The sequence below is a fragment of the Tupaia chinensis genome, unplaced genomic scaffold, assembly GCF_000334495.1.
Source record: "Tupaia chinensis unplaced genomic scaffold, TupChi_1.0 Scaffold146525_1, whole genome shotgun sequence".
Classification (NCBI taxonomy): Eukaryota; Metazoa; Chordata; class Mammalia; order Scandentia; family Tupaiidae; genus Tupaia; species Tupaia belangeri.
The window spans coordinates 701363-714579 of record NW_006206380.1 but is presented as its reverse complement, the minus strand read 5'-3'; the positions used below and the strand labels follow the sequence as shown (position 1 = coordinate 714579).

The following is a 13217-nucleotide window of genomic DNA, read 5'->3' as shown; positions in this document are numbered from 1 at the left end:
GAATAGATTATCAATGCCCTTATGGGTTTCTTCACCTTCTGGAATGCCAATTATCCAGATGTTTGGACGTTTGATGGTATCTAGTACTTCTCACATATTATTCTCAAATTTTTGGGCCAGTCGTCGTGGTGGATTTTTCTAGGCCAGCCATTTTATCTTCTAAATCTGAGATTCTATTTTCTGAATGATCTAGTCTGCTTTTAATACTTTCAAGAGAGATTTTGACTTCTTGTATTATAGACTTCATCTCTAGCCGTTCCATTTGAGTCTTTTGTAAAATGTGTAATTCCTCTTTTAGATCTTGCAAGAATGTCCTCATCTCCTGGAACTCATCAATTTCTTTCTCCTTTCTCTTTAGCAGTTCAGTATCTCTGTTCTCTTCCATCTCTGTTAGCTTCGACATTATAAATGCTCTAAATTCCTTATCAGACATTTCCATGATTTTCACCAAACTGCTTGTGGATGAAGAATAGTTACTCTTTTCCCTTGGAGGAGAGATATTTTCTTGTTTTCCCATATTTCTTGTGATCCGGCGGTGATTTCTTGTCATCTGATGGATAGTGTGTTTCTTTCAAATTCTGGAAGTTCAGCTGCTAGCTCGTTTGCTGGAGGCTGAATTATCAGTAGAAAATCTTCATTCCCTGAAATATCTAGTTCACTGGAGCCATGTCTTATTCTACTCCTTTTTAAAAATTTCATTTTATACATTCAGTCACTATGCATCACTTCAGCTTGTACAGTGAATTTACCCAACATGAATACTTTCACACCAATCCAATTAAAAATACTATACATGTTATCATCTTTTCTGTGTCCCATAAATGTCTTGTCTCTCTATTTTTCTTCTTGATTCCTTTCAACACACTTTCTCCCTTCTCCCACTCTCTTGCCACACTGGGAAGAGGAAGGTGACTTAATTGGGAATACAACTAGACAACAAAAAGACTGCCTAGTGTCCTAAAGAACCATCTAACGGAAAAGGGAACAAAAGGTTGATTTTTATAGGAAAGGTAAAAGCTGGGAGGGGTAGTCAGGGCCAAGAGATGACAAGTCATTTCAGACACTAACATGCTGCAGTGGGTCCTGGTTATCCCTTTTTTCATGGTTCACTGAGAGGAGTTTGGTGACTATGCTTCTATATATCTTAAAAGAACAAAGATTATTTACAGTATATCTTCCCATCTACCTTGGGGTAGTGGGAAAAGGTCACAAGATGCTTTTCTGCTGAAAACTGCAGGGGAGGTTATCTCTAGATAAATGATAATTTAGTCTACAGACATGACTAAGTGTGGAGAGAAAAACTTACAGGAACAAGATGGAATCTCTATGACTATACATGTTTAATGTTAATTCGGAAGCAGGCAGCATATAGACTGGATCATGGCATAAAATGAATTACTCTGTTCTGTGGTTACAATATTTTGTAAAGCCATGGTTCAGATCTTAGCATTATTCTACTTCTTTGAAGAAGCTGTTGCATTCTCTTAAATTTATACTAGGGTTTGAGAAAAATATCTAAATAGCAGACCAGAACAAATACCTAGGCCAGATTTTCTCATTTCAAGTTGTAGGCAAAAGCCCTAGGCAAAATTTCTACACCAATATATAGTGGGTAGTATTTGTCATCCTGGCAAATTCCTTTGCTCACTTGTTGATTTGTTTTACCATTGGAGACCTTCCTTGGAGGTTGTGTACTGTACCAACTTTATAAAATATTCCACATTGCCAAGGAAGTTAGAATTGTTAATTATTTTAAGCTGTATTTTAATATTTTTTCTTTTTTATAATTATGAGCATTAAAAATTTTACTGTAGAACTTTCAATACCTATTTATTTTAAGATTCTAGGCTTCTGATTACTCCTGAGACTATTGCACATGACCATTTTCCATTGTTTTTCTATTAAAATTTTAAAAATTCAAAAGTAAATAGATAAAATCATATTGAACTAAAAAGAAAAGAAAAAAATACAAAGGAATCCAGAGGAACAAAAACTCCTGGAAGTGATAAATTAATTCAGTAAAGAGGAGGGATAGGGACCAGCAGTTAGTGTAATGGCTATGTCACTGGACTCCCATGTAGTCAATCGTGGTTCGAGTCCCAGATCTGGTGGCTTAAACTCACACCAGGCGTGTGTGCATGCATGCCCAAGATCCCAAGAGGAGAATGGAAGAGAAGGAATTGTGGCATGACCATCCCCCCTGGGGGATGATTTCTCGCTCTCTGTCTCTCTGTCTCTGTCTTTCTGGTGAGCGCACGTGCCCTATAGCAAAAACCTATTCAAAAAAAGAGGAGGGATAAAAAAATCAATACACAAAAATCTATAGCATTTTTATATTTCATATGAAGAAACCAAGGTAGAATTGAATAAAGCTATCCCACTTATAATAGCCATGAAAATTAGATACCTAAGAATGAGCCAAACTAAAGAAGTAAAAGATCTCTACAAGAAAAACTATGAAAACTGTAAAAAGAAATTGAGTACAGTACACGAAAGTAGAAAGACATCCCAAGTCTTTCTGGATTGGAATAATTGATATAACCAAAATGTCAATTCTACCTAAATTAACATAAATATTCAATGCAATTCAAATCAAATTACTAGAGATATTCTCCACTGAAATAGTAAAACTATTAGAAGACGTGTGTCTAGAATCTTTTTAAAAGGCCCAGTATTACCAATGCTACACTGTTCAAAAAAATAAAGTAGCCAATGCAACACTGTTCAAAAAAATAAAGTAGGAAGTATCTTATTACACCACCTCAAAATCTAGTACAAAGCAATGATAATCAAGATAACAGTAGATTACTGAAGATACTCCATTAAGTTAATGGAAAAAGACTAGAAAAAGATTTGGAAGTCATCAACACAGAATTAATATTTGAAGTCATGAACAGCTTTTTCAGAAATTATTTAGAGGTAGATGTTATAGAGCAACCTATACAATGAAACTTTCTGTGGTGATGGGAATTTTTTAGCCACAGCCACATGTGGCTTTTGAACATGAAATATGACTAGAGTGACTGAGTAATTAGTTCTATTAATTTAAACATAAACAGCCATACACCTTAGTTGCCCTTTTGGACATCACAGTTCTTGTGCTTTGCCTCATATTGTGTAAGTAAAGCAACAGAGTATTGGCTTCAGAAAATAAATGGTGTTTAGACATTTAGGTAAGCTTTGACTTTTCAAAGAGATGTTTAAGGATTTTATAGATATGATCCTCAACATTATAGGAAAACGGTAAAAGTAAAATGATATTTTCTTAAACTGATGAAACTCTACAGGAAGGAAACAGGCTGACAAAACCATTCAGTTGCAAACATGTGTTACCTTTCAAGTAAAGAGACGTAGGTCTAGCCATGGTGGTACAAATGGGAGGATACCAATGCATGGTGGCTGAGACTGCATGGGAAGCACAGGATCAGTTTCTAGTTCACCCTAAATAGACCTGTAACAGTGGACTATGCCTGTGATCCTAGCTAACTGGAAGGGTGGATCGGGAAATTGTGAAATGACAAAACTCTGTTAAAAATACCTCTCATTGGGCCAGCAGGTAGCATGGTTGTCAAGGTGTTGGATCCTACATGGCCAGCTCTGTGGTTCAAGTCCCAGACCTGGCAGGCTTGAAAATCATGTCAGGCAGGTATATTCCCAAAATTTCTAGTGAAGAATGGAGGAGAAACAATTGTGGCTTTGCCAACCTCCTTGGGAATGATTTCTTATTTTCTCTCTCTCTCTTTCTGTCATCTCTCTCTGGCAAGTGCATATGTCCTATAGCAAAAAAAATAAAAACAAAAACAAAAACAAAACAAAACATATCTGTTGGGGGGCCAGTCCATGACCTGGTGGTTAAAGTGTCTTGATTCCACGTGGCCAACTATGTGGCTTAAGTCCTGGACCGAGCAACTTGAAAAACACACTAAGCTCATGTGCACACATGCCCAAAATCCTGAAAGGAGTGGAAAAATGGAAAAGAAGGGATTGTGACATGATCATGGCTCATGTGTGATGCTTTCTCAATTTCTCTCTCTCTCTCTCTCCAGTGAGTGCACATGCCCTCTGATGAATTAAAAACAAAACAAAAAATCTCTGTCCTTTTGTCTCTTTTTATGTACCTCCCTCACTCTCTTTTTTCTCTCTGTCATAAAAAAAATGATAGATCACTTTGAGGGCAGAGCTGAAAGCCCAGCAGGTGGAGCCACAGGTCCAAAGTGTGAACCTAGAGCCACAGTAGTTTATTAAAAGACATTGTAACCCAATAAAAGTGGAAGTAGAAACTGCTGGCAGCCAATGATTCCATTTTTTCTTCCATTTTCTCATTTGCAATTGGACTCTAGAACTCTTACCCTACCCGTGTCTAACTATTGTATTTGGGGAGCAGAAAGCTTTTCTACTTTCAGAATTCTATAGATGGAGAGTATCTTTCCCCCAGGATGGGTCATACACAGCATCTCACCTATGCATGATTTAAATAATTTAGATTATGGCAACTGAGACTTTCTAGCCAGTAATATTTAGATTCAACATTGGGCTTGAGTTAATGTTGGAATAGGTTGATAATTTTGCTGATGTAGGTTATGGTGAATATATTTGCATGTGAGATCAACACAAATCATTGTTGTACAGGACGGATTATGGTAGGCTGAATTATAAACCCCAAAGATACATATTTTCTAATTTTTGAAGTTTGTAAATATTACCCTACATGGTAAGGGGGAATTTGCATGTGTAATTAAGTTAAGAATGTTTAGTTGTAGGGATTATTTTGGATTATCCAGGTGAGTACTAAGTGTAATCACAATTATTATTTTAAAAGGGAAGCAAAGAAAACTTTGATTTCAGAAAAGGAAAAGGCAATATAACAACAGAGCAGAGATTGAAGTGATGCAGTTACAATGCCAAAAAATGTTAGCAGTCACCATTGGAAGAGGCAAGGAATGGATTTTATACAGATAACTCCAGAAAGAATTAGCCCTGCCAACATCTTGATTTTAGCTCTGAATGATTCATTTTGGACTTCTGCCTTCAGAACTGTGAGAGAACAAATGTCTATCATTTTAATCCATTAAATTTATGGTATTTATTACAAAGGCAATAAGAAACTAATATACAAGGTAACAAGTTAATTGGATATCACAATAATATAGATATGGATAAAGAAGTTTTGGAATTGGTGATGATGAGTGAATGAATTATGAATATATTTAGCAAGTAGTCCCTATAGGATTTGCAGACATACTAGAGAAGTAGAGCAAGCAAAGATGGCACCAAAGGTATGTTTGTGTGTGTGCATGTGTATATGTGTATACACATATACATGTTTTCTTGAGCAACTGAGTGAAGAATGAACCAAATTCTGAGATGGAGAATATTTACTGGTTAGCAGGTTTAAAGGGAGTATGAAACAACAATTTTGTTCTGTTCATATCAAGTTTGAGCTACCTATTAGATATCTGAATAGAGATGTTAATAAGACAGGTGCATATACAAGGAGACTTCAAAAAGTTTGTGGAAAAACAGAATAAAGTACATGTGTGGTGCAAACAAATTTTGAAATCTATGCATAGGTTTTTTCATAATAAGCATTTTCTATTGAGGTTTTTAAGAGTCATTCTATGAGTTTGGAAATTAGATGGGAATTCTGAGACAGAGATATAAATTTTGAATTCATTAGCACATAATTGGCATAAAAATCAAGATATTATACACTGCTTTGGATGATATTGTATACTGCACTGAATGATATTATACAATGCATTGAATTTTGAGCTTTCTAATATTTAAAGATTGTTAGGGATGAAGAAAAACCAAAAACAGAGGCTGGGAAGGAACAGCAAATATGATAGGTGGGAAACAATGTGTAGCAATATACCTACCAAAGAGAAAATATTTTACTAAGAGAATTGGCTGTATCATATGCTGTTTATAAATTTGCAAACATTTACAAATGTAACAGTCATTGAAGAATTTCATTTTTATTGAATGGTAAGGTCAAAAGAATAGAGTAATAGTGATTATTACTAACTTTTTACTACTTGTTCTTATGTTCTTTCTAAATTATCTACCACATTTATCCATTAAAAATTTCAGTTAAATATAGTATATTAATAGATTGTTAATAAGAGAAAAGGAATTGGAGATAACGAGTATGAATAATTCTTCCAAAGAGTTTTGTTAAATAATGGTGACCAAAAATGAGCAGTAACTGGGACCAGCTATGTTGCTGAACTCCCAAGTAGCTGACTGTGGTTCGAGTCCCGGACCTGGTGGCTTAAACTCACGCTGGGTGCGTGTGCATGCCTGCCCAAGATCCCGAGAGGAGAATGGAGGAGAAGGGATTGAGGTGTGACTATCCCCCCTGGGGGGTGATTTCTCACTTTCTATCTCTCTGTCTCTCTCTGTCTTTCTGGAGAGCATATGCACCCTATAGCCAAAAAAAAAAAAGGTAGTAGCTGGAAAAAGAATATTTTAATGATAAAAATTACTTTTTTAGTATGCTTATGGGAATGTTTCCATATAAAATTAAGAAAAAATGATGAAACCCAAAAATGAATTAATTATAAAGGCTATATCTTAGTGAATAAAATCCAATGCTCTGTGTTGTGAGTTGAATGGTGTCATCCTAGATAATATATTCAAGTTCTAAAATGTAACTGTGAATATGATCTTATTTTTAAATAGGGTCTTTTCAGATGTAATCAAGTTAAGGTGAGGTAATAGTGAACTAGGTTGTACCCTAATCCAATGACTGGTAATCTTATAAGAAGTGGAACATTTGGACACAGACACAGACAGGGAAAGCATGCCATGTGATGGAGGCAGAGATTGGAATGATTCATTTACAAGTCAAACAATACCAGGAATTGCCAGAAACTTCCGGAAGCCAGGGGAGACATTGAACAGATTCTCCGTCACAACTTTTTGAAGTAATTGACCCTGCTGACACTTTCTTGGACTTGTAGTATCCATAACTATAATAAATTCATGATGGTTTAATTTACTCAGCTTCTAATTATGTGTTACAGTATTCTTAGTAATTTAAAGCATTCAGTTAAAGGAGTTAGACTTGGGTAGGAGGAAAAAACAGGCATTCACTTTAACAGGAGGGGAGACAGAGAATAAGGGTAGATTCATGTAGACAATTACATTTGTTTGTGAAAATAGTAAAAATTCCCTTCATCTTTATTAGGTGAGAGTAGGATAAGGATAAGGTGTTGCTGATTTGAAAGGATAGAGAAAAATGAGGAATATTCATCTTTGAAAGTAGAGAATGATTAAAAAACTATAGAAATATAATACCATTGGCCAGGTACCATTAATAGCCCACTTGGAGTTGTCATCATAGATTTAAATTGAAACTAATTATTGGAGTTACACACTTTTTTTTTTATCCACATTTATCTTGCAAAGATATAAATGTAATGGGACAGTTAAGTTTATTTAAAATTAAGTTTTTGTTAGAAGAGATGTGAAAAAGGACAGTGGGGAAAATGAAGTTGAATATGTATGCAAGAAAATATTTGTGCTGGGAACCAGCAGTTAGCATAATGGCTATGTCGCTGGACTCCCATGTAGTCGACCGCGATTCGCGTCCCGGACCCGGTGGCTTAAAACTCACGCTGGGCACGTGTGCATGCATGCCCAAGATCCCGAGAGGAGAATGGAGAAGAGATTGCGGCTTGACCATCCTCCCTGGGGGGTGATTTCTCCCTTTCTGTCTCTATGTCTGTCTCTGTCTGGCGAGCGCACGCGCCCTATAGCAAAAATCTCTCCAAAAAAAGAGAGAGAAAAAATATTGGTGCTGATATGCCATGAGCCTGTAAAATTGTAAGACAGGTGGGGATCTATGATGATAATTCACATAGTAATGGGGAAGGGATTGAAAAAAGTGATAAAAGTGATAAAGTAGTAAAAATCAATGGTTGGTCTTAGAAGGGTGGATGAATTGTTACAGTAGGAATATCAGAGGTATTTGAGGTAGTGGTTGTAAAGTGATATCTTTGAAATTAAGATTTTGGGTGGATATATATAGAAAAAAGACACTGATGTAGGATGTAAGATAAGATAATTGAAGAAGAGAAGGCCAAAAAATTGAAACTTTAGGTATGAGAATGATTATATAAATAGTAAAGTCACCAGAAATTAAAATAAGAGTACTATTTTGGGTGATAGTGGATGAGACAGAAAATTATGATGAAATGAAGAAGAGTTGCCTGGAAATGGGATGATGAATATAAAAAGGAAAGAAAGCAGGTGATATAATCTGATGACATAAGATTTAAAGTTAACTATTATTTTGGGAAGTAGAGAAGAACAATGACTTGGAAGTGACACAAATAAAAAAAATTGACATCTACTGCACTTCAGAGTCTGTGGTAGGAAAAGATATGGGAAAGAAGGCATCACCTATTCTAGGGGACTGTAGAAAAAAGCAGAATGTTTGAGGGGAGAGTCATGTTTAGATAAAGTAAGAAAGCAAAAGTATCTTCCAAGTAAGAGACAGAAGATGACATATAGGGTTTTAGGGATGACAGTAGATTTCAAAGAAAATAATCAATATTGACATAATCCTGAGACCTTTATGATGTAACAGGGGATAGTAGACGTATGCAGAATCCAACTAGAAATATTTTTATAAAAGCACTAATGATCTGAGAAGCCCACTTTGGGGGACTCATTTTTTATTTCCAGGTCAAATAATTCTTTTTTGTTCTTTGTTTCAAGCTACATTACATTTCGTTGTTCTAAAAGTAATACACAAACATTAAAAATCCAAATGTTACTGAAATGTATCATTTTAAAAAGGAAAGACTCTGTAATTCCATTCTCTAAAATAATTTTCCAAAATTTGAATTTCTTTTTTATTTTATTATTTTTTGAGAGATTTTTGCTATAGGGTGCATGCGCTCACCAGGAAGAGAGAGAGAAAGAGAGAGAGAGAGAGAAAGCAAGAAACCACATAGTTGACTACAGTTCGAGTCCCAGACCCAGTGGATTAAAATTCATGCAGGGCACACATTTGTGTGTGCCCAAGATCCTGAGAGGATAATAGAAGAGAGGGATTGTGGTGTGGCCATTCCCCTTTGGGGATGATTTCTCACTTTCTGTCTCTCAGTCTCTCTCTGTCTCTCTGGCAAGCACACGTGCCCTATAACAGAAACCTCTCTAAATAAATAAATAAGAACAAGACTAGATGGTGGCATGGTGGTTAAGGCGGCTGGATTCTGCATGGCCAACTGCATGATTCAAGTCCAAGATCTATTGGCTTCAAAAACATATCAAGCATGTGTATGTGTGTGTCCAAAATCTCCAAAACAGAACTGGAGGAGGAGGGATTGTGCCATGATTCCCCTTGGAGTACACTTTTTCACTTTCCCCCTCTCTCTCTCTCACTCTATGTGTCTCTGTTGAGTGCACATGCCTTCTAGCAAATTTAAATACATATACACATACATAAAATAAAAACCAGCATTGAAAGATGCAGACACTAAAGACTACAGAATTACAATTATTTATTTAATTCCATATGAATAACATTTTTATCTTTCATTTAATGACTCCTTTAAAAAAGAAACCCACTATATATGTATTTTTTTATACATTCAATCATGGTATATCACTACAGCATGCAAAATAAATTTTCCTAGCCTGAATAAACTATACAGTAGACCAGCTAAAGATATTATCACACACTTTATCATCAACAAATAATTTTCCATTTCCGTGTCTCTTAAATAGTTTGTTTCTTCATTAGGCATACTATTAAGTCTTCCCATCTATCACAATAATAGAATTATTTAATATTTTTATACATAAAATAAGGTATATCTAGTTTAATAAATTCTCACTATGTTTTTTTATCCTTTAAAATGCCTTTACTTACATTAATTTCTTTTATTCTCCCTAAAATAAGATGTGGTTATAGTAACTGAAACTTAGAAAGATAAAATGGCAAAGGTCATATAGCTATTCTATGAAAGAGTCTGAAGTAGCTATATTTCAAACCAATACCTCCACAATATTGATAAGAATTATTCCATATCCCTATTTAAAGTACAAGTTTTAAAACATAAACAAAATGATTGTGAAATAAATAGTCTTTACTCTTAGATATATAAATATGTAACCAAACTGAAAATATTACCCATTAAAAGTAGTGAAATGCATTAAACACAGTACTTACAATTTTGAAAGAGACATTTCCCCTGCCTATATGTTGCCAGGACTTTAGCAGCAATGTAAGTTCACACTGGTAATGTAGAGTGATGACATCATAAAGAGACATTGAACAACAGGAATTTAAAGGGAAAGGACAGAGTAGTCATACTTTACAGTGCTTAAGTTGTTCTGAAACCTATTTCAAAATTGTGAGTGCACACTCAACTTTTTTTTTTTTGATAGGTTTTTCACTATAGGGTTCATGCAGTCGCCAGAAAGACAGAGATACAGAGAGATAGCAAATGAGAAATCACCCCCCAGGGGGGATGGCCACACCGCAATCCCTTCTCCTCCATTCTCCTCTCAGGATCTTGGGCACGCACAGACTGCACCCGGCATGAATTTAAGCCATGGGATCTGGGATGCGAACCTCAGTCGACTACGTGGGAGTCCAGCGACATAGCCATTACGCTAACTGCTGGTCTCAACCAACAATCCACTTTGACCCACTCTAAAATAAGGATATTGGCCAGAGAATAATAGACTCTCCATGTGTCAGGTATTCAATTTTAGAAAGAGCTATTTAGCAAGCTAATAGTCATTTTTACAAGGGATGTACTTGGTGGTTGTTAAAGAGGCAACAACCCAAAACTCAAGAAGGAGCTTCAACCCAAAACTCAAGAAGGAGTTTCAAAGTAGAGGCTGCCTCCTTTGCCAAAATCTCCAATGGACAAAATCATCAGTCACACAGATGTGATTGTCTCCAGTACCCGAAAAGGACAACAAATGGCTGTGCTATTTTACTTATGGTAGGGGAGTGAAGAGAGAGCACTTTTTCCTTGGTTGTCAGAGGTTTAATACTAGGAAATTTCTTTTTTTTGGAGAGGTTTTTGCTATAGGGTGTGTGTGCTCGCCAGACAGACAGAGAGAGAAGAGACATAGAGATGGAAAGTGAGAAATCACCTCCCGGGGGGATGGTCATGGGCATGCACGCACACGCGCCCGGCGTGGGTTTTAAGCCACCGGGCCCGGGACGCGAACCATGGTCGACTACATGAGAGTCCAGAGACATACCCATTATGCTAACTGCTGGTTCCCCACATTCAACTTTTTAAAGTTTAAACTTAAAGAATCAATCAGTTACTCATTGGTCGAATCTGTTTGTTTATTAAATAACTAATTATTTAGACCTGTCTCATTTACTACTAGTTTTGAGTATTAATGTGTGCACACTCATATGTGTACATGTGTATATGTTTAAGTGAAAGATATGTATGGGCTAAAAGAAAAAGGAAATTCAAAAATAGAATATAAACATTTATTTACAAAGAGCTGTTGTAGTCCACAACATTTTCTTTATATTCAGACTATTTCTCTAAAACTTTTTCATATGTTCATGGTAATATTTCATGAAAATATCTTAAATGTGAATTATTCTTACATATGTAATCACAGAAAAGGTAAAATGTCTATTTAAATGATATAGACAGGTCTGAAAAATGCTTTCACTATAAAATTGAAAACGACTGGTATATACAGAGTTGTGTTAGAACTAGTTATCGACTGCAGCTTCTTTTCTGCCTCTGCTGCCATCAACACCTGTCTCCTGCTGCCACTGAGACTACATGCTATCACCCACCCCAAGCGTGATGCTCCCTAAAATGAGAGGTGATGGAATTAAACCACCCCCAATCACTGGAAGATTTGGAACTTCACTGAAAATTGGTATTGTGGGATTGTCAAATGTTGGGAAAACTACCTTCTTCAATGTATTAACTAATAGTACAGAAAACCTCCCATTCTGCACAATTTATCCTGAAAGCAGAGTACCTGTGCCAGATGAAAGGTTTGACTTCACTTGCCAGTATCACAAACCAGCAAACAAAATTTCTGCCCATCTAAATGTAGTGAATATTACTAGCCTTGTGAAGTGAGCTCGCAATGGACAAGGCTTGAAAAATACCCTTTTATCTCATATTAGTGCCTGTGATGGGATCTATCATCTAATATGTGCTTTTGAAGATGATGATATCACACTTGTTGAAGGAAGTGCAGATCCTATTTGAGATATAGAAATAATACTTGAAGAACTTTGGTTTAAAAATGGATAAATAATTGGCCCCATAATACATAAACTATAAAAGATGGCTGTGAGAGAAGCAGATAAAAAGCTAAAACCTGAATACGACATAATGTGCAAAATCAAGTCCTGGGTTCTAGATCAAAAGAAACCTTTTCACTTCTGTCATGATTTGAATGATAAAAGATTGAAATTTTAAATAAGCATTTACTTTTTAACTTCAAAATCAATGGTCTACTGGTTAATCTTTCTGAAAAAGACTACATTAGGAAAAAAAACAAATGGTTAATAAAAATGAAAGAGTGGATAGACAAATATGACCCAGGTCCCTTGGTTATTCCTTTTAGTGGGGACTTGGAACTCAAATTGCAAGAATTGAGTGTTGAGGAGAAACAAGTATCTGGAAGAGAACACGACACAAAGTGCTTTTCCAAAGTTGATTAAGGCTGGATTTGCAGCACTGCAACTAGAATATTTTTTCACTGCAGGCCCAGGTGAAGTGCATTCATGGACCTTCAGGAAAGAGACAAAGTCTCCCCACGATGCAGGGAAGATTCACACAGATTTAAAAAAAATATTCGTTATGGCTGAAGTAATGAAATATGAAGATTTTAAAGAGGAAGTTTCTGAAAATGCAATCAAGGTTACCAGAAAATACAGACAGTGAGGCAGAAATTATATTGTTGAAGATGAAGACATTATCTTCTTCAAATTTAATACACAACAACTGAAGAAGAAATAAATTTTAGTTGCTGCTCAGATAAATGTATAACTCTAAAAAGCTTTTTTTTGGTAATTAAAATTTCTGAAAACTGGGGACCAGCAGTTGGCATAATGGCTATGTCGTTGAACTCCCATGTAGTCCACCGCAGTTTGAGTCCTGGACCCGGTGGCTTAAACTCACGCTGGGCGCATGTGGCGTTAGCGTTAAGGCCAAAGATAAAAACCTCTCCAAAAAAAAAAAAAAATCTGAAAA

The 13217-nt window shown here is 35.8% G+C and overlaps 1 protein-coding gene and 1 pseudogene across 1 annotated transcript in view; one reads left to right on the top strand and one right to left on the bottom strand.

The window, feature by feature from the left end:
- CYLC1 (cylicin 1) overlaps positions 1–10246 on the bottom strand; it is a 68002-nt gene extending 57756 nt beyond the window's left edge. The window contains exon 1 of the mRNA XM_006168945.1: positions 10187–10246. Within this exon, the coding sequence (XP_006169007.1) occupies positions 10187–10203 (17 nt within the window). The 5' untranslated portion in view covers positions 10204–10246. The remainder of the gene's footprint in view (positions 1–10186) is intronic.
- Positions 10247–11810: 1564 nt separating this feature from the next.
- LOC102491185 (obg-like ATPase 1) lies at positions 11811–12983 on the top strand (annotated as a pseudogene).
- The last annotated feature ends 234 nt before the right edge of the window (positions 12984–13217 follow it).